General features: G+C 40.8%; 1 protein-coding gene across 2 annotated transcripts; it reads right to left on the minus strand.

Annotated features, from left to right (window-relative positions):
* Positions 1-641: 641 nt before the first annotated feature.
* Positions 642-19,383, minus strand: ZBTB8OS (zinc finger and BTB domain containing 8 opposite strand). 2 transcript variants are annotated; one of them, XM_030325487.2, is made up of 7 exons: positions 19,131-19,383; positions 9,436-9,460; positions 8,785-8,906; positions 8,480-8,562; positions 7,449-7,501; positions 5,423-5,459; positions 642-2,731 (listed from the first exon to the last, which is right to left on the minus strand). In XM_030325487.2, the coding sequence occupies exons 1-7, from the start codon at positions 19,261-19,263 to the stop codon at positions 2,645-2,647; spliced, it is 540 nt and encodes a 179-aa protein (XP_030181347.1). In that variant the 5' UTR covers positions 19,264-19,383; the 3' UTR covers positions 642-2,644. The 2 variants fall into 2 exon arrangements, with proteins under 2 accessions (XP_030181347.1, XP_030181348.1); XM_030325488.1 differs by having other exon boundaries at positions 2,632-2,731; positions 19,127-19,202.
* Positions 19,384-19,793: the final 410 nt, after the last annotated feature.

Genomic DNA, 19,793 nt, shown 5'->3' on the forward strand with positions numbered 1-19,793 from the left:
CATCTCAATAAAAAAACAAAAATGAACAAATAAATTGTGTGCTGCTGCTGGGTCAAGAATGCCAACTTCACACACAAAAGTTAACATACTCATTTTTCTTCCACTGAGTATCTTCATTTTGGCATATTTAAAAATGAACACAAACTGCATTTAAAAGAAAAAGTTTTTTTAATATTTATTTTTGAAAGAGAGACAGAGTGTGAGTAGGGAAGGAGCAGAGAGAGAGGTAGACAGAATCCGAAGCAGGCTCCAGGCCCTGAGCTGTCAGCACAGAGTCCAACATGGGGCTCAAACTCACAAACTGTGAGATCATAACCTGAGCCAATGTCAGACGCTCAACCGACTGAGCCCCCCAAGCACCCCTAACACAAACTGCATTTTATTTTATTTTTTTTTTATTTTTATTTTTTAACATTTATTTTATTTTTGAAACAGAGAGAGACAGAGCATGAACAGGGGAGGGCCAGAGAGAGAGGGAGACACAGAATCTGAAATAGGCTCCAGGCTCTGAGCTGTCAGCACAGAGCCCGATGCGGGGCTCGAACTCACGGACCGCGAGATCATGACCTGAGCCGAAGTCGGACGCTTACCCGACTGAGCCACCCAGGCGCCCCACAAACTGCATTTTAAAATTCACATAAAACAGTTAATAAATTATAAATTTATTATAAATAAAAGGAAATAGAATTCGTATTGTGTAATTAAAACTGACTTGCTTTTACTAAACCCCATTACACAGCACTGGTGGTAAGAGGTGCAGTTACCCGTTTTTTTCCCAGTCAAGACTATACCCTACTTGGCTTAATACATCCCAAGAGCTCTTATTCTGGATTCAGCTCTTCCACTGGACTCACAATATCCTCCTGCTCATTTTCACAATCAATGTCCCAAATAGCACATGATATACAAAGGGGTCTATGAAAAAAAGGGACCTGGGTTAGCCTGGAAATTCACCCTGACAAAAGGCAGAGAGGTTCTTCTAGACAGTTTTTGCTTAGAGGGCCACAATTCAAATAAAATGTACCTCAAAATAAAGAAGGGGAAGAAACACCACCCCAGTGATCCTGCTATGTATTCACTGCAAGAACTACTATTTAAATGGTAGGCTCTTGGCCTAGTCTCCATTAGCTCTATTTTCTAGAGAGCTAGCAAAAGATACAGTGCTGAGAACACTTCGGAAGCTCACCATTTCGTTTTAGGTCAAGTTTAGCATGCCGTAATGGTATCTGGCACCACCCAGTGGCAATCTTTTCTCCTGTATGTGCGAATAAATAGCAACTTTGCAAATTCTTGTGGTGGCAACAAATACCTCAATCAATGAATAGAGAACAGAATAATGTTGCAAATCAAACAGAAGCAGTTTCATTACATTACCAACTTTGAGAAGTTTAGATCATTTTTAACGTGGTTTTTTTCCACAATGAAGAACTTAGAAAAACACAAAGAAATGTAAAACACTTTTCTTCTCCAACTGTATAAATATATGGGCTTTAATATAAAATCACATTAGAAGGGCCCATTTTTTTATTTAAAAATTTTTTTAATGTTTATTTATTTTTTGAGAGAGAGAAAGAAACAGAGTGAGACTAGGGGTGGAGCAGAGACAGAGGGAGACACAATCTGAAGCAGGCTCCAGGCTCCAAGCTGTCAGCACAGAGCCTGATACAACGTTCGAACCCATGAACTGCAGTGAGAATCATGATCTGAGCTGAAGTCTGACACTTAACTGACCGAGCCACCCAGGCACTCCTGGAAGGGGCTCATTTGTAAGGGCACTGACTTGTTCTTACGAGAAAATAGGAAAAGTGTCCATACATTAGTGCTTTAAAATAGTGAGAAAGAGAGAAACTCAGGACTCTTTCTAGAGAAGTCTTCCAAATGTTCCAACTATAATTATTTCTTCTAAGAAAACCGAGTGGCATACAGGATGGCTCTGTCCCACAGGAAATCTAAAACAAAACCTCTCTTAATGTATATATAGAAAATATATGTGTTAACCAATTCAGAAAAAAGCAAAGTCCTGGTTGTAGGATTTCTCAAATTATATATTTTTTTTCAAACTGAATTCGATAAGACTATGGAAGGTTCAGAGTATCCTGGGCTGCTGGTGACACCGTTGGTCCCTCTGGGGACCAGGCAGGACGTTTCACTAGAAGGGTGCTACTACAGCAGGGGACTAAGAGATGAGAAGCCATACTTGCCACCTGAAGAATTCTTTAAAGTTTGAGTATTTGCGTAACACGGACCAAACCTGCACCTTGATGTTCCATTTCTGAAAGTCACACTTTAAGTTAAAAAGTTCTGTTCTGTGGGCGCCCGGGTGGCTGAGTTGGTTAAGTGTCTGACTTTGGCTCAGGTCATGATCTTGCGGTTCATGAATTTGAGCCCTACGTCGGGCTCTGTGCTGTCAGTGCAGAGCCCACTTCGGATCTTCTGTCTGTCTCTCTCTGTCCCTTCTCCACTCACACTCTCTCTAGTTCGAAAATAAACAAACATTAAAAAAAAAAAAAAAAGTTCTGTTCTGCAAATCTCCATATATCAACAGATACTGTAGAATTTATATCATGGTATCATGGTATCTTCTTAAAAAGAAGAGAAAAAACAGTTCTTCATAGGAGGGGGTTTTTCTTGTTTTTTTGGTATCTTAAATGTCAATGATCACAAAAACTTCTGGCTTCTCTTCATTATAGACCTGCATTGCTGAGTACGTTATTGCCTTGACTTCAGTGCCCTAAAGTTGGGGTTAGAGAAACAACAAATAGGAAAAAATGAAAATCAAACTCAGGATCAGTAACTCTACAACAATAGGCAGAAAGGCCAAATTTTACTATTATTCTGAAAAACTAAAAACTCACGTGATACAAGCAGTTATTTGTACAGCATTGTACAGTCATCCGGTAAAAATGAGAAGCCACATTGTGCACAGGGAAAGAGCGCTGACTGGGAGGTAAGAGATGAAGCTCTAATCCTGGCTTTGTTTCCACCTGGATAAGGAGGCTGGCTGACCTCTCCAGCATCCCCTTTTTCATTTACCAAGTGGACTGAGTCAAGGAGCCCAAAGCTTTCCTACGGTCTGGCTCAGAGCTCCTTCTCGGGACCTCCTCCTTATAGTCTAACCTGGGGCCTAGGAACACAGACTCCTCTCCTCCTCAGCTGCCAACTCACTTTACTTCCTGGGTTCTCTCTCCACATGTTTCTGATACATGACAATCCCCCCTCGCCTGCCCTGGTTTAAAACCACAGGATTAGATGTTCTCTTGGTTCCTTCCCATTCTAGAAAAGAATCTACAATAATTCTTTGCAGCACAAAACATAGCCAGCAATAGGCAACTGGCATTTGCTAGCTCTATGGCACAAAAGAAATCTGAACGTTTCCCAGATGGATCTGAATGGCACCCACCTTTGCTTTTTTCCCTCCGCCATAATCACCCGGTGAAACCACAACCTAAATCAAATTCAACTTTCTGCCTACGGCAGCACACACCATACTAAGTGGTGTCACTTTAAATCACATCCACAATCTCAAAAGGGCACTCAGCACTGACTAGTCATCCTACATTTGCCACTAAATTCCCTTGCTCAGTCTCTGAAACAATTACTTTCCATCTTCACCTCTAGGATTCCTCCCTCATTCTCACCCTCACACCAGGCCTCCTAGAGAAAACAGGAGCAATCAGTAAGAAGTGACTTATCTTCTCCATCCGTACTCACATTAGCCTTTCCTCCTATTACAATGAACAGCCCATCCCTGCTCCTATCAGAAGATCAGCTCCTGTACCTGAACACACCACCCCACACCCCCCTTTACCAAAACTTAAGGTCTTTGTTCTGAAATTATTCTCTTCCTCTCCAGCATGATCAATTTGCCCCAAGTTCCTAGATCATTTCCACACAGCCTACGCTGGTGCTACAAACCTTGTAGCTAAAACAAGACACACACACACACACACACACACACACAAACTGCTCCCTTTCCAACCGCATTCCCCTCTGGCTAGTACTGTTCTATTTGTTCCCCTTTTCAAACTCTTCAAAAGAACTGTCTCAATACACTGCCTCCACTTTCCTATCTTTCATTCTCTCTTTGACTCATGTATCTTTCCACTGATTTGTAAACCCATGGATAATTCTCAATCCTCATCTTACGCAACCTCTGAGCAGTCTCAAGATCATTAGATATCTGGCTTTAAGGGCACCCCCTCTTCTTTTGCTCCCTTTCATGAGGTTCTCCTTGTCTTTTACTTTTTGGCTCTGTCTCTTCCAAACTTAGTACCCCAGGGCTCAGTCCCCTCTATACTCTCTCTTATCTATACTCCCTCCGACATAATCTCATCTAATCCTATGGCTATAGATATCCTCTGCTCAGTGGTGGCTCCCAGATTTATGTTTGCAGAGATAGCTATCTCCTGAATAAGACATCCTATAGGCAAATGCCTATTATGAGACATTTCCATTTAGATGTCTAATATATACCTCACACATAAGATGTTCAAAAGAAAATTCCACGTGTCGTTGGTATTGTAATTCACATGCTCCCTTCTAGCGGTTTCTCTCTTTTTAAGCTTCTCTCCCAAAGTTCCCTCATCAGGCTTCATTTCATTATGTTGTGCTTGAAGAAATGATACTGCAGCTACTAGAAGCAACCAGGACTTCCCAGTCACTCTCAACTAATTTAGGTCTCTTTGGCCTAAACACAAGGGTCAGCAACTTGCAAATCACAGGGCAAACCCAGGCTGCCACCTGGTTTTGTATAGTCCTACCACCTAAGAATGGTTTTTACATGTCTAAATGGTTGGGGGGGAAAAAAACCACAAAAGAATACCTCATGACATTTGAAAACGATATGAAATTGAAATTTCAATGTCCATGAAGTTTTATTGGGATACAACCACATTCATTCGTTTATGTATTGTCTATGGTGGCTATAGTGATACAATAAAGGAGCTAAATATTGTTCTTCTATCACTCTTGTTCCACAAAGCTTTAAACATTATCTAGCCCTTTACAGAAAAAATTTGCCTCCCGCTATTCCTATATACAGATTTGACTGATATAGAGTGGAGTCATACAGGTTGGCAAATACAGAATCCGGAGAAGCACAGAAAGTAGAAGGTACTTTAGAGAACATTCAGTCTAAAACCTTCATCACAGGAAGAGATACAGAAGCTTGAAAAGGCAAAGGGACTTTTAAACCCCATAAAAATCTATAACAAACCTGACCCTGGAGCCCAAGTGCTGACTCCTAATCCACCAAATCAGATGTGTGGAATCAGCGTTTAAACATAACATGGTCAGGGAAGCCTGAGGAAAACTTACCACTTACTTCACACCAATTTGTTAGAACTCACTAAAGTTTACTGGCATATACTAACTTTATGGTAAGAAAGTAAAAAATGTTTTTAATGGCTGGATTTAAACATACCTGAGGGTGCTTGGACAATGAAAATTCTTCTCCCCACCTTAAGAAGGAAAATTAAAACATGATTTAGACTTCCAGGATTTAATACCTGTTCTCCCTTTACATATTTTAAAATAAATCTTATAAATGTGGTTAAGATATGAGAAGGCCAAAAGAGATGGGAGGGATAAGGGGCTTTAAATTTCAGTTTGAGGGGCACCTGGGTGGCTCAGTCAGTTAAGCGTCTAACTTCGACTCGGGTCATGATCTCGTGGTTCGTGAGTTAGAGCCGCGCATTGGCTCTGTGCTGACAGCACAGAGCATGAAGCCTAGAGACTGTTTGTAGTTCTGCGTCTCCCTCTCTGCCCCCGTGTCTCCCTCTCTCTGCCCCTCCCCCACTCATGCACCTGTGCTCTCTCTCAAAAATAAGCATTAAAAAATGTTTTTAATAGGGGCACCTGGGTGGCTCAGTCAGTTGAGCAGCCAACTTCGGCTCAGGTCATGATCTCATGGTCAGTGAGTTCAAGCCGCGCATCAGGCTCTGTGCTGACAGCTCAGAGCCTGGAGCCTGCTTCAGCTTCTGTGTCTCCCTCTCTCTCTGCCCCTCCCCTGTTCATGCTTTGTCTCTTTCTCAAAAATAAACATTAAAAAAAAGTTTTTAATAAATAAATACAGCAGCATGTTTAAAATTTTCACTGTACTTGGGGCGCCTGGGTGGCTCAGTCGGTTGGGCGGCCGACTTCGGCTCGGGTCATGATCTCGCAGTCTGTGAGTTCGAGCCCCGCGTCGGGCTCTGTGCTGACAGCTCGGAGCCTGGAGCCTGTTTCAGATTCTGTGTCTCCCTCTCTCTGACCCTCCCCTGTTCATGCTCTGTCTCTCTCTGTCTCAAAAATAAATAAACGTTAAAAAAAAAAAAAATTAAAATTTTCACTGTACTCAAGGCTATACAATGATTTAAATACTATCTCCCACTGGAGAAAGTAGGCCTGAGTATCACAGAGGCAAAATACTACATTCTGTAATATGCTCTTATTTTATAACTTTTGAAAAAGTGTCCATGGTCTGTGTATAGAAGGCCCTAGAAGGGTACTTTCCTAGAACCCGGGATAAGTATCTTCTCTCCCTTCAAGATGAATGTGGCTAGAGATCACAGTTGGAGAAGCAGTATTGGTAGTGAAAAGAACAAAGTTTTAAATTTCTGTTCAACCATTTATTAGCTAAATACCCTTGGATAAGGCTGATTCCATACCCATTTAAAAAAAAAAAAAAGGAGGGAGGAGAATAAAAGACCTCACTTTACAAAAAGAAAAAAGAAATGAATCAAATTCAACATGAAGTGGAAAAAATAGGCTTTACATAGAAATAACCTAAAAGAGGGGAGCCTGGGTGGCTCAGCTGGTTGAGTATACGGCTCTTGATTTCAGCTCAGTTCATGATCACACGGCTGTGGGACTGAGCCCTACGTGGGGTTCACACTGAGCATGGAGCCTGCTTATGATTCTCTCTCTCTGCCCCTCTACCCTACTCACACTCTCTCTAAAATAAATCTTAAAAACAAAACAAAACAAAACAAAACAAAACAAAACAAAACAAACCAGGGGTGCCTGGGTGGCTCAGTTGGTTAAGCGTCTGACTTCGGCTCAGGTCATGATCACAGTTCGTGGGTTCGAGTCCTGCATTGGGCTCTGCTGTACTGACAGCTCAGAGCCTGGAGTCTGCTTCAGATTCTGTGTCTCCCTCTCTTTCTGTCCCTCCTGGGCTTGCACTCTCTCTCTCTCTCTCAATAATAAATAAACAAAAAAAAATCAATAAATTGGGAATCAGGTTTAAGAACCAAAATTAACTCTGTTCTGACACATTTCTGGTCTTCCAAAGCTGAGGACCAAAGCCCTTGCTCCTAGGGTTCACAAAGCTTAATCTGCAGAGGCCCACTGGGCTGCAATGGGACCTCTGACTTAACATTTCTGTCTTCCTGCCCAGTACGTTCAGTGAAGAATATAATTTTAACATCTTTCATGGCTTGTTACTTAAAAAGATCTTCAAAACATACCCAATTGACCGTAATTTGAAATTTCTTTGATCGATATGAAGTACCTTCACTTCCTAAAGAGGAAAAGAAAATTTAATTTAAAAAAATGTTCATAATAGACCATCTACTAAAACATGTCTAATAACTGTCAAAACACTATGTTGTACACCTGAAACTGACATAATATTGTATGTCAGTTATACTTTAATTAACAAAAATATGTCTAGGTTGTCCCCTTTCCTAGAAAATAACAATGTACAACTTCCCTGAAGCAAAGAAAATTAAAATGTTAACTAAAGTAGAACAACAAACTAAATATATTTCAAGGAAATAAGGTTTTTTTCTTATATAGTGAAGAGAAACGTTCTTGAAAAATGTACACTCTAAAAACAGGAGTCAAGAACTTTCTCTGTAAAATAGAATAGAATGATACAGGATTTCAATCATTCTTGGCCCATTTTTAACTAACACTGTAGGCTCTTGAACTCTGCAGGACAAGGGACCAGTTAGAGGAGTGTATGTAGCATAGCTGGGAAGGGAGAGAATGGAGTGATTATGGAAGCAAGGAAGCAAGGCGCTGTGTGTTAGGTAACAGTGATGTTGAGATAGATTCCCTTCTAGAGGCTGATGGCAACAGGCAACCTCCATTTGGATTTTCCTTTTTCATGTTAAGGAAAACTGACAGCAATTTTTAAATTTAGGCCAACATGGCAGAGTTGCTAAATTTCACAAGGGACAAAGGAACATATGGATGGACATAAATATAGCTCAAACTAGGGAGACATAAAAAGTGTGGGTGAAGACAGCAGGTGCATTCTTATCACACAATCCTGATTAGTGACAAGTATATGGTAAGAGATCTAAATATTACAAGATGCATATCCATAGGCAAAGGCAGATTAACCAAGGAGTCCCTGTTTTCTACAAATCAGTATCATCTTAGGATCTGTATGGCTTGGTTTTGCATCACACATTCTATTCTCAATCATTTGTTCTCTTAAAATCTGAACTAGAACCCGTTTGCTCAGTAAAAAAGAAAAAACGTTGCTTACCCGGGGTATGAAGAATTCGTCAGCACTGAACTTATAAAGCCACTCATCCAAAAAGTGAAACAGAAGAGACTCTAAGTCATCTCCTACACAGGATCAAGAAGAACCATGACAGTATGATGTTTAATGATTCTCCTCTCTAAAAACTTGTTTGAATTTAAAAGTGTAATGAATTTCTTAGGCTAGCTGAAAAGAGGAAGAACAAGCTCATAATTAATTTAGTTGCTCTTATTGTGAAAATATACTGAAATCATGTACAACACTGCACATTTGCATAACAATTTCTTCCCTGAAAACAAATTGGTTACCTTGGGTTTCTACTTCTAGTGTTTGGAGGGGCTCCACAGTCCCAGTATCTGTCATGTAACCAAACATGGCCATTGCACATTGCTCAAATGCTTCCTCCAGAGTATCTCCCCACGCATGTAACCTAAAGAAATACATTTATGCCCTGTGTAATAAAATTCAAGACAGCAAGAGAGAAAACTTGACAGCAAAGTCAAAATAAAATTAGCATGGTAAATACAAAACCAAAGGCAGCAATCAGTTTAATGGCACAGAAACTGGGTCCTTTTAAACCATCATTTTCATGTTGTAAAGGAACGAAAATAGGAAGAGAAAATTAAAATTAGGGACATCAAGGGGCATCTAGGTGGTTCAGTTGGTTAAGTGTCCAACTCTTGATCTCAGCTCAGGTCATGATCTCACAGTTCGTGGGTCTGAGCCCCACGTCAGGCTCTGTGCTGACAGAGAGGATTCTCCCTCTCCCTCGCTGTCTGTCCCTCCCTGGGTTGTGTGTGCATCTGTGTGCACATTCTCTCTCCCTGCCTCACAAAATAAATAAACTTTAAAAAATAAATAGATAAATAATAAAATAAAATTAGGGACATCGAGATTAAAACATCGGACTTCCTATTTAAGAACATGATTTCAAAGACATAAATTGCAGGTATACTCACTGGACATCTGCCGTATGATCCAAATCTGAGGGAGAGAGGGGAAAACACATATGTCATTGAACTTGACTTGCAAGTCACAAGAAACTCTAGTTCATTATTAAGAATATTATCCTTCTGTGGTGCCTGGATGGCTCAGTCAGTTGAGCATTCAACTCTGTTTCAGGTCATGAGCTCACGGGGTTCAAGAGTTCGAGCCCCCCTCAGGCTCACTGCTGTCAGCACAGGCACGCTTCAGATCCTGTCTCCCTCTCTCTCTGCCCCTCCTCTTCTTGCTCTCTTTTTCAAAAATAAATAAATTATTGAAAAAAAAAAGTAGGGGTGCCTGGGTGGCTCAGTCGGTTAAGTGTCCGACTTCAGCTCAGGTCATGATCTCACGGTTCACTGAGTTGGGAGTCCCGTGTCGGACTCTCTGCTGTCACCATACAGCCCGCTTCAGATCCTCTGTCTCCCTCTCTGTGCCCCTACATTCGTGCTTTCTCTCTCTCAAAAGTAAACAAACATTAAAAAATTTTAAAAAAAAGTAAACTCAACACGATGTTTATGAGCTTCTTCCTGATTATCCCCACAGAAACACCTGAAAGCAACACCTGCTACTACAGCAAACTCCCACTGGATCTGTTATCCCAACATTTCAGTCTACTCTTCACTGTTATCATGACTTCTGTCAGTTCTTCCTACTTAGATCATTGAATATTCAGGCTAGAAGGAAGCCTTGCAGCTCATTTAATATAATTCCCTCACGGACAAGAAGAAAACTGGGGCACCGAGCTGGCTCAATCTGTAGAGCGCGTAACTTCTTGACCTTGGGTTGTGAGTTTGAGACCATGGTGGGTGTAGACATTACTTTAAAATTTTTTTTAAAAAGAAGAAACCTGAAATCCGAAGAGATCGTGGGACTTGTTAAAGACTACTGTTGTTTAGAGGCAAAGTTGGGCCTAGAATTGAGACGTCTTGAGTGCCAGTGTAGTAGATTTTGTACCATAACACATAGTTTTTTGTTGACACTCAAGGCTCAAATTCTTCTCCAAGTCACTCAAAAATATTCCCGTGGACTTAATATGTTTTAGGCACCAGAGATGATCAGCAGAGATGATAAAGAAATTAAAAGAAAATGACAGGTATTAACCTTAGAGTAATGAAAGCATGTGTCCAGAATGCTCACAGCAGTGGATTCCCCAAAATGAAAAACCGAAAGTTCACCGATAAGAGAACAGATAAAGATGCGATGCAATACTACTCAGCGATAAAATGGTGTGACTTACTGGGGCACCTGGATGGCTCAGTTCCTTAAGAATCCAACTCTTGGTTTTGGGTCAGGCCATGATCTCATGGTTCATGGGTCTGAGCCCCGCGACAGGCCCTGCGCTCACGGCAAGAAGCCTTTTTAGGATTCTCTCCCTTCCTCTCTCTCTGTCCTCCCTCCCCCCTCCGCTTGCACTCTCTCTCTCTCAAAAATTAATAAATGAACATTTTTTTTTAATGGTGTGATCTACTGACTCATGCATTAACATGAATCTCAAAAACATTAAGTGAAAACTGCAGAACTCTCAGCATGTAACAGCTCTATCCAAACTCCTCTGTGACAAGAGTGATCAAACTTTAGTACAGCTGGACTTCTAGCAGCATAAGCCTAGTTCCGAGGATCACCCAGGCCCGAAAGCATTAGATTACCTGCTGGGGGGGAAAGAGCTACACAGACAGGAGAATTTATTGTTCATTCCAACCAAAACCTAACAATAGGCCCTTAACCTCCCTTTCTTAAAGCATTTACTATAAAGGACTTACAACTGTGAATATTTATCTCTTACAACTCAGCAGGGTCCTTCTCAAGGACTCCAGAGCCACTCCTTTGAAATGTAATCAGCATAAAGGACTCCTGGTCTCAGTGGGAGGATCGAATCCTAACTTCCGTAACTGCCTGCTACCAAATCCTGCAGGCCTAATCAAATTTACGCAGACTAACTGTTTGTAATTTTTCACTTCTCTGAATCTATGAGGCTCCTGCTCTCCCCTCTTCTCAATTCTCCCTTTAAAAGGCCCCATCACCTCTGCAAAATTTGGAATGGAGTTCAGTTCTTTCTTTTACTATAATTACTGAAAAAAAGTCATTCACCACTTTAATGTCTGGCTGTGTTTATCTTTGATACTAAGTGAAGAAGCCAGGCATAAAAGAATCTATACTGTGTGAAACTTTAAAATAGGCAAAATTATGCTCTGGTAATAGAAATCCAAACTGCCTCAAAGTAAGGACATGGTGGGGGGAGGCTTATAGGAAAAAAAGCAAAAGGGAACTTTCTAGGGTGATGGAAATGTTCTACAATCCAATGTATAATACACTCCAATCATAAATGGATATATATGTTTATCAAAACTTATCAGACTCTACACTTAAGATCTGAGCACTTCTACCATATGTAAATTATATCTCCATTTTAAAAAACAATTTGAAAGAACAATGACAGATTACTATAGGCCAGTAGTTCTCAAATTTTTGGTCTTAGGAACCCTTTACTCAAATATTATTGAAGATCCCAAAAAGGTTTGATTTATGTGTTGTATCTGTCCATGTTAACCATACTAGAAATTTTAACGAAAAAACGTTTAAATACTTATTAATTCATTTAAAAACAACAACAAAATTGGGGCACATAGCTGGCTCAGTCAGTAGAACATGTGACCCTTGATCTCAGGATTGAGTTCTAGCCCAACATTGGGTATAGAGATTACTTAAAAATAAAATCTTTAGAAAATAGTAATAATCAATAAAAAACAAAGCCATTTCACTAAACATAAATTGCATACCTTTATAAAAAATAACCATATTTCCCCAAAACTTTAGTGAGAAGAGTGGCATCGTTTAGGTAAGTATTTTGAATGTCTTTCAATGTGTTGCAATATATTGATTTAGTTGAAACACGTACATAAAATCAACCTCACATATATGTAGGAGAAAAAGGGAGGAGTATCTTAATAGCTTTTCACAAAACTATATATAATCTTCCATGATGCTATACCGAAACTAGAAACATGCAATGTGGAATTTGAAGCTGTTATAATGAATTTTCATACTCTGTAACATTAAAATCCGTAACTCTATCTTGTGCCTAGAACGGATCTTATCTGTGCCTGATGGTATAACACCAAAGCACTGGTCTTTTGAAAAAATATTAGTTCATTGATTTATACAGGTAATGTCGACACATTTAATTATATGAAGTGAAATTACATATATACGTATATTTGGTTTTTTTTATTTTTTTTTCAACGTTTTTATTTATTTTTGGGACAGAGAGAGACAGAGCATGAATGGGGGAGGGGCAAAGAGAGAGACACAGAATCGGAAACAGGCTCCAGGCTCCGAGCCATCAGCCCAGAGCCTGACGCGGGGCTCGAACTCAAGGACCGCGAGATCGTGACCTGGCTGAAGTCGGAAGCTTAACTGACTGCGCCACCCAGGCGCCCCGCGTATATTTGTTAATATCACCACCAATCTCATCAGAAAGATCTTTTAGTACTAGGAAACTGTCAAGCTCATGATGACAGACACAAGTTTTCCAAAATTCGAATTTCACTCAAATACTTGAATTTTATCATTGCCAACAAACATTGTGTTCTTTTCCTTGAAGTGTTTTAAAGAAATTATCTGCCAAATACCCCTATCTGAATAACAACACTACATCTTTCAGTCCTTCTTTGGAGGAAAACAAAGGGGGGGGGGGGTCTTCCATGAAAAACAAAACCAAAACAAAAAACCAGCTCACAACTCAATTACACAAGTTCTTTTCCTCAAGGTAATCATCAATACCTTGACAAGCAACAGAAACACTGTATGCACATTTCCCATTCTGTTTCACAGAACATTAAAAAGGCATGTACTCACTGGTCAAGATTTAATTAAACTGACAGTCCTTACTGATTCATCAAGGACATCTCTAAGTGAAAATGATTTTTTCTTTTAACCTTAGGTACATAGTGGTTAAGGAATAAAGTGATTACCAGTACAGTTTGGTGTTGCCTCAATTTGTGCTAAGGGGACAGCAGGTGTACCTACCAATGCTTTTGCACCATCAGCACAAATACCAACACAGCGAAAGAGCAAGTATCTCAGTATTATTGCAAAAGTTTTTTGACATCACAGATCCTCTGAAAGGGTCTGGGGAACCCCAGGGGTCCAAGGGTCACACTTTGAGAACTGAAACATAGGAGAGACTAGGAAATAAACTTAACTTGGACTGAATTCCCAAAGGAAACAAGACTTAACATTGTAAGTGCCAAAAGACTAAGGGTGCTCTGTACGTGTTTGCTCATTCTCTTATTTCCAATTTTTGTTCAATGCATGATACACAACAGGTGTTCAATCATATTGCTGAATGAATCAATAAGATGACAACTACACGGTTGTCTACACAGTCTTAAAGGAAAAAACAGGGCTACAGGAAAAGCTTGGGGAGAGATTTGGGGGTGGTCTATGGAAAGAAATGAAGCTGGGAGAAAATACAGACTAATCTCACATGACATCAATTCAAAGACTGTACAAAATGTTGCCAAGTAGAATCCAGTATGACCAAGTGGGATTTATTCCTGGAATGCATGGATTCAGTTATTAGGAAATAGATTAATGTAATTCATATATGATCCTCTCCATAGATACAATCATGAAACATATTATAAAAATATTGACAGGATTTTTGAGCAAAAAGTTTTTTCTGTACAAATTAAAAAGTTAAACTATTTTTCTTCTCTCATTCTTTTTAATGCTTATTTTGAGAGAGAGAGAGAGAGAGAGGACGTGTGCAGGGGGAGGGGCAGAGAGAGAGAGAAAGAGAATCCTAAGCAGACTCCCAGCACAGAGCCCAACACAGTGCTCCATCCCACAAATGGGGAGATCATGATCTGAACCAAAATCAAGAGTCGGACGCTTAACCAACTGAGCCACCTAGGAGCCCCTTTTCTCTTATTCTTAATTGCTATATTTACTGAATGTTTCTGTGGTGTAATAAAGATATATATTTGGTCTTTGTCCCTGGTTTCTGGCAAAGCTCCTAAAACCCTTGGATTCTCCTGAGTGATGAGTGTTTTGTTATTCATTAATTATTACCTTCTGTCCACACCTGAATCTATGCCATGGTGGTGACTCAGGGTAAGGTCCCTAGATAGCCTTAGAATGGGGCAGTCACCAGGAAGATCATGATTAAAGAGCAGGAACTTCCAGCCCCACCCCCTCACCACCAGGTGTGAGTGCCTGGCCTGTGGAGGGTGGAGCAGGAGACTGAGTTATAGACTCTTAAAGAGATTTGGAGAACATCCCATTGGTGAGCTCATCCATGTGCTAGGAGGACGACAAGCCCAGAGGGGGCATGGAAGCTCCAGACCCTCTCCCCATACCTTGCTCTATGCATGGCATCCGTCTGGTTGTTCCTCAGTTGGATCCCCTATAATAAACTGGTAAACCTAAGTAAAGCATGGTTACCTGAGTTCTGTGAATTGTTCTAGCAAATTACTGAACTTGAGCCCAAGGAGGAGTGGGAGGAGAATGCATGGGAACACCAGAATTTGCAACTGGTTAGGCAGAAGTGTGGGTAGCTTGGGTACCCCATTTGGGGCTGCCATATGAAGTGGAAGCAGTCTTGTGCAATTCAGCCCTTAAACTGTGGGGTCTGTGTTAATTCCAGGGAGTTAGGATCAGAACAGAATTGAATTGACTGATACCCAAGTTGGTGTCAGAGAACTGGAAAACTGCTTGATGTGGAGAAACCACACACTTGACGTCAGAAGTGGTATTAGAGGAAAGAAAACAGAGTTTTATAATGCATATATTATTATAATACAGTTGAACACACAAAATTCAAAGTGTACGATGAAAAAAATTTGGATACTCTTGGGTATCAACTGAAAATTTTACTAACTATAAGGGAATACTATAAGGAAGCAGGGTAAAAAATTAATTATACAACTCAGCAGCTTTCACAATTATAGTTAATAACAGGATAGACAAGAGATGATATCAGGGCAGAAAAGATCATTTACATCAGAAACAAAAAAGGTGTGGGGGCCTGGCTGACTCAGTGAGTAGAGCACGTGACTCCTGATCTCAGGGTCATGAGTTTGAGTCCCACAATGCCAAAGACATTACTGTAAAAAAATAAATAAATAAATAACAATAGATGGGCGCCTGGGTGGCTCATTCAGTTAAGCATCCAACTCTTGACTTTGGCTCAGGTCATGATCTCCTGGTTTGTGAGATACAGCCCCATGTCAGGCTCTGCACTGACAGCATGGAGCCTCCTTGGGATTCTCTCTCTCCTTCTCCTGCCCCACCCACACTCACTCGCTCTCTCTCATAATAAATAAGTATTTTTTTAAAAAGGAAAAGAAACAAAAAAGATGAAATACCTAAAAATAACCTTCTCAGGATACACAAGATTTGAAAAATGGAAAGGCATACACCATTCCTCAAAAAAATCCTAATATAAATATTAAAGTTTTAATTCTCCCTAAATTTATAATTAATATGATTGAGAAAATACCAATAGTATTTTTTATCTGTGGTTTATTTTTAAAAGTTTTTGTTTATTTAAGTAATCTCTATACCCATTGTGGGGCTAGAACTCACAACACCAAGACCAAGAGTCACATGCTCTACCTCCTAAGCCAGCCAGGTGCCCCTATCTGCAGTTTACTTTAAAATAAATGAAAAGGAGGTGAAAGGTAGCCAGAAATATGCCACTCAGGTATAAAGATTATTTTGAGTTGAAGACAAATGAGAGAAGATACAAGAAAAATTCTCTGCCCTCCCACTATATGTCTAAAACATAAATGTATAAAGGTGCTCCCCTTTGCCTATCAGCAAGGACAGAAATCAATCATTAAAGAAAACTCTAGACCCTTATCCACCCAGTCAGCACCAGAGGAATCTACATAATAAAGTTTCCTAACTAGCCCTCACCTTCCATTAGTTTTCTATATATTTATCATCCCACAATTGGCCGCCCCAGAAGTACAAAATGCTTTTCCTTTGTCTTGTCATTTCTCTACAAAATTACTGCTCCTGTTAAGACGCTATATAAGCTCAAGTTCTAACCAGCCCTTTGAGTTACTCATCACTGAATACTCCTATGTGAGGGGCACCTGGGTGATTCAGTCGGTTAAGCAACCGACTCTTGACTTCAGCTGTTTGGGAGTTTGAGCCCTACTTTGGGCTGGGCTGACCGTGCAGAGCCTGCTTGGGATTCTTTCTCTCTCCCTGCCCTTCCTCCACTCACTCACACACTCTCTCAAAATAATTTTTAAAATGTTTTTTAAGTTTATTTATTTTGAGAGAGACAGAGAGCAAAGGGGGCAGAGAGAGAGAATCCGAAGCAGGCTCTGCACTGCCAGCGCAGAGCCTGATACAGGGTCAAACCCATGAACCGTGAGACCATGACCTGAGCCGAAACCACGAGTCAGACGCTCAACCCACTGAACCACACAGGCACCCCTCAAAATAAACTTAAAAAAAAAATACTTCCAGGTGAATGTGCAACACATGTGTTTATAAGTTTGTTTTTTCTAACTGATTTGTAGGGACCCAGCCAATGTACCTATGATGGGTATAGGAGAAAGATTTTTTTCCTCCCCTACAGAGGTATAAGGGTACAGATAAAAAAAGGTAAACCATTAACTGATCATTGCTGAAGCTGGGTGATGTGCAGATGGAAGACATCATACTAGTTTTGTATATATTTACACATAGCTGATGTTTATCTACATATAGAAAAAAAAACAAAACAAGAATGGCAGGAAAGGGGCCAATAGTGAGGGGAGAGTGTCCTACAACATATTAAAAGATAGAATAGGGGCACCTCGGCGGCTTAGTCGGTTAAGCGTCTGACTCTTGATTTTGCCTCAGCATGATCTCACTGTGAGTTTGAGCCCCAGTGTAGAGCCTACTTGGAATTCTCTATTTCTCTCTCAAAATAAATAAACATAAAAAAACAAAAACAAAAACAGGCAAAGATAATCTATGATGTTAAAAGTTAGGTTAATGGGGGGCACCTGGCTGGCTCAATTGGTGGCATGGGCAACTCTTGATCTCAGGGTTGTGAATTCGAGTCCTATGTTGGGTGTAGAGATTTCTTAAAAATAAAATCTTTAAAAAAAAGTCAGGATAATGGGAGCAGTGGGGAGGGCGGTGGTGACTGGAAAGGGGCATAAGACAGGATGCTGTAATATTGTTTATCCACATGGTTATTAGGTATACAGGTGTATTCAGTGTGTGAACATTCACTTATGGTATGTGCATTCTTCTGTATATTATACTTCAATGTAAGTTTGCATTTCCAAGGGCACCTGGCTGGCTCAGTTGGTAGAGCATGCCACTCTTGAACTCAGGGTGGTGAGTTCAAGCTCCACACTGAGCACAGAGCTTACTTAAATTAAAAAAAAAAAAAAGTTTTCATTTCCAAATGTACAAGAAAACACAGAATTGTTTTACAATCTTAGAGTGGACAAAGCCTTCCTAAGTATGACTACCCAGAAGTCATAAAAAGGGTTAATAAATTTCACTACATAAAAATAAATTTCTGCAGAGTAAAATAAGACCAACAATCCAATAGAAAAATGGGTTCAAAATATGAATATACACATCCCAGAAATGGACATACAAATAGCTCCAAACATACTTAAGTATGTTCAACTTCACTTATAATAAGAAAAATGCCAGGGTGCCTGGGTGGTTCAGTCGGTTGAGCATCTGACTTCAGCTCAGGTCATGATCTTGACTTCGGCTCAGGTCATGATCTTGTGTTCCTGAATTTGAGCCCCATGTCTGGCTCTGTGCTGACAGCTCAGAGCCTGGAGCCTGCTTCGGATTCTGTGTCTGCCTGTCTCTCTGCCCCTGTACCGCTTATATTCTGTCTCTCAAAAAATAAATAAATGTTAAAAAAAATTTAAATGCAACTAATATTACAAAATATTTAAATTGGAAAAGACAAAGTATGGTAATGCAGTAAATGGGCGGAAGTGTGAGGACTAAAGCACGCTCACATAATGACAGTGAGAGTATAAACTGTTACAACATCACTGGAGATCAATTTAGCAAAAACTGTTAAAGTTAAAAATGCACATATCTTGGGGTGCCTGGGTGGCTCAGTCTATTGAGCGTGGGACTCCTGATTTTGGCGCAGGTCATGATCTCGCGGTTCATGGGACTGAGCCCCAACATGAGGTTGACAGGGCAGAGCCTGCCTGGTATTCTCTGCCTCCCTCCAATATAAATAAATAAAAATCTTAAAAATGCACATATCCTTTGACAAAGCAACGTAACATCGGAAATTTACAGATACACTTGCACACGTGCAAAACAAAGGATGCACAAGTATATTCACTGCTCTAACCATCCCACTGTTGGGAGATACGTAGGGGAGACAACCCCGCAAATGCTTAGAAATATGGTTATCTCTAGAATACACTGATAAAATTCCCACAAGATAAATGTGACTAGATATATGTAGAAAGAGTTCAAAAGACTGTAGACGCAGCAGCCCAGTTCCCGCCTCTCAGACCAGGTGGGTTTTTCCTCCAGCATCCCCCGGACTCGTACCTACAATACAGGGCGAAATGGGATCACGCCTGAAGCACCTAATGGGGTAAAGCCGGAGAGGCCAGAAGACCTGGGCAAGGAAAGAGGGCATGAGAAAACTGAGCCACCTACTCACACTCGTATTTCCGAATGACTGGAGGATACTTGGCCTTGATTGCCTTCTGCTCTTCAGTCAAATTGTAATCTCGAATATCTTCCTCTTCCTGCGCCATAATTACAACCCTGGACACTCCACTTCCGCCCTTCATTAGCCGGACTTCAGCCCTGATTTACAACTTCCGCTCTAGACTCCGCCCCTTGGCACACACCCTTAAAGGACCAGAACTCCATTCACCCAGATGTACTTATACCCTAAGACTCCTGGCCTAGGACCCGCCGGTGGAAAAACGTCTTTAATAGACTTAGGCCCTATTCTCTGCGTTTGCTTCATCACTTCTAAGAACCCAGGAAACAAGTAAATTGGGGGACCTGGAAGTAGTAAGACACTTGAGCTGGACACTCCTATGCCTGAGTGGTAGACGTGTTTTCTTTCTGCCTCATTCCCAGAGTTGATAACTAGACCCGAAAGCATCCCAGATTTTTCACGTCAGTGCTCTGAAATTGTCGCGAGCTGAAAGGCCTTTAAGAAAATGGCTGCCCCCTGTAGAGTGCGGACTAAACATCTCACGTGACCCGGCGGGCGCCCTCCCACCAGCTCCGCGCGCGCGCAATCGAAGGAAGTCGGCTCCCGGCCGAGTGGGGGCAGGGGAGGGGCGCGCTCCTGGGCCCCGCAGAAAGC

This window comes from Lynx canadensis, chromosome C1 (assembly GCF_007474595.2).
Source record: "Lynx canadensis isolate LIC74 chromosome C1, mLynCan4.pri.v2, whole genome shotgun sequence".
Taxonomy (NCBI): Eukaryota; Metazoa; Chordata; class Mammalia; order Carnivora; family Felidae; genus Lynx; species Lynx canadensis.

Bases quoted from the DNA above. Each gene is read 5' to 3' on its own strand.
- ZBTB8OS (XM_030325487.2), bottom strand. From the start codon at position 19,263: ATGAAGGGCGGAAGTGGAGTGTCCAGGGTTGTAATTATGGCGCAGGAA. The intron at 8,563-8,784 runs GTAACCAATTTG...GATCCTGTGTAG, and splicing joins ACTAGAAGTAGAAACCCAAG to GAGATGACTTAGAGTCTCTT. The intron at 5,460-7,448 runs GTATGTTTTGAA...TTCCTTCTTAAG, and splicing joins TTCAAATTACGGTCAATTGG to GTGGGGAGAAGAATTTTCAT.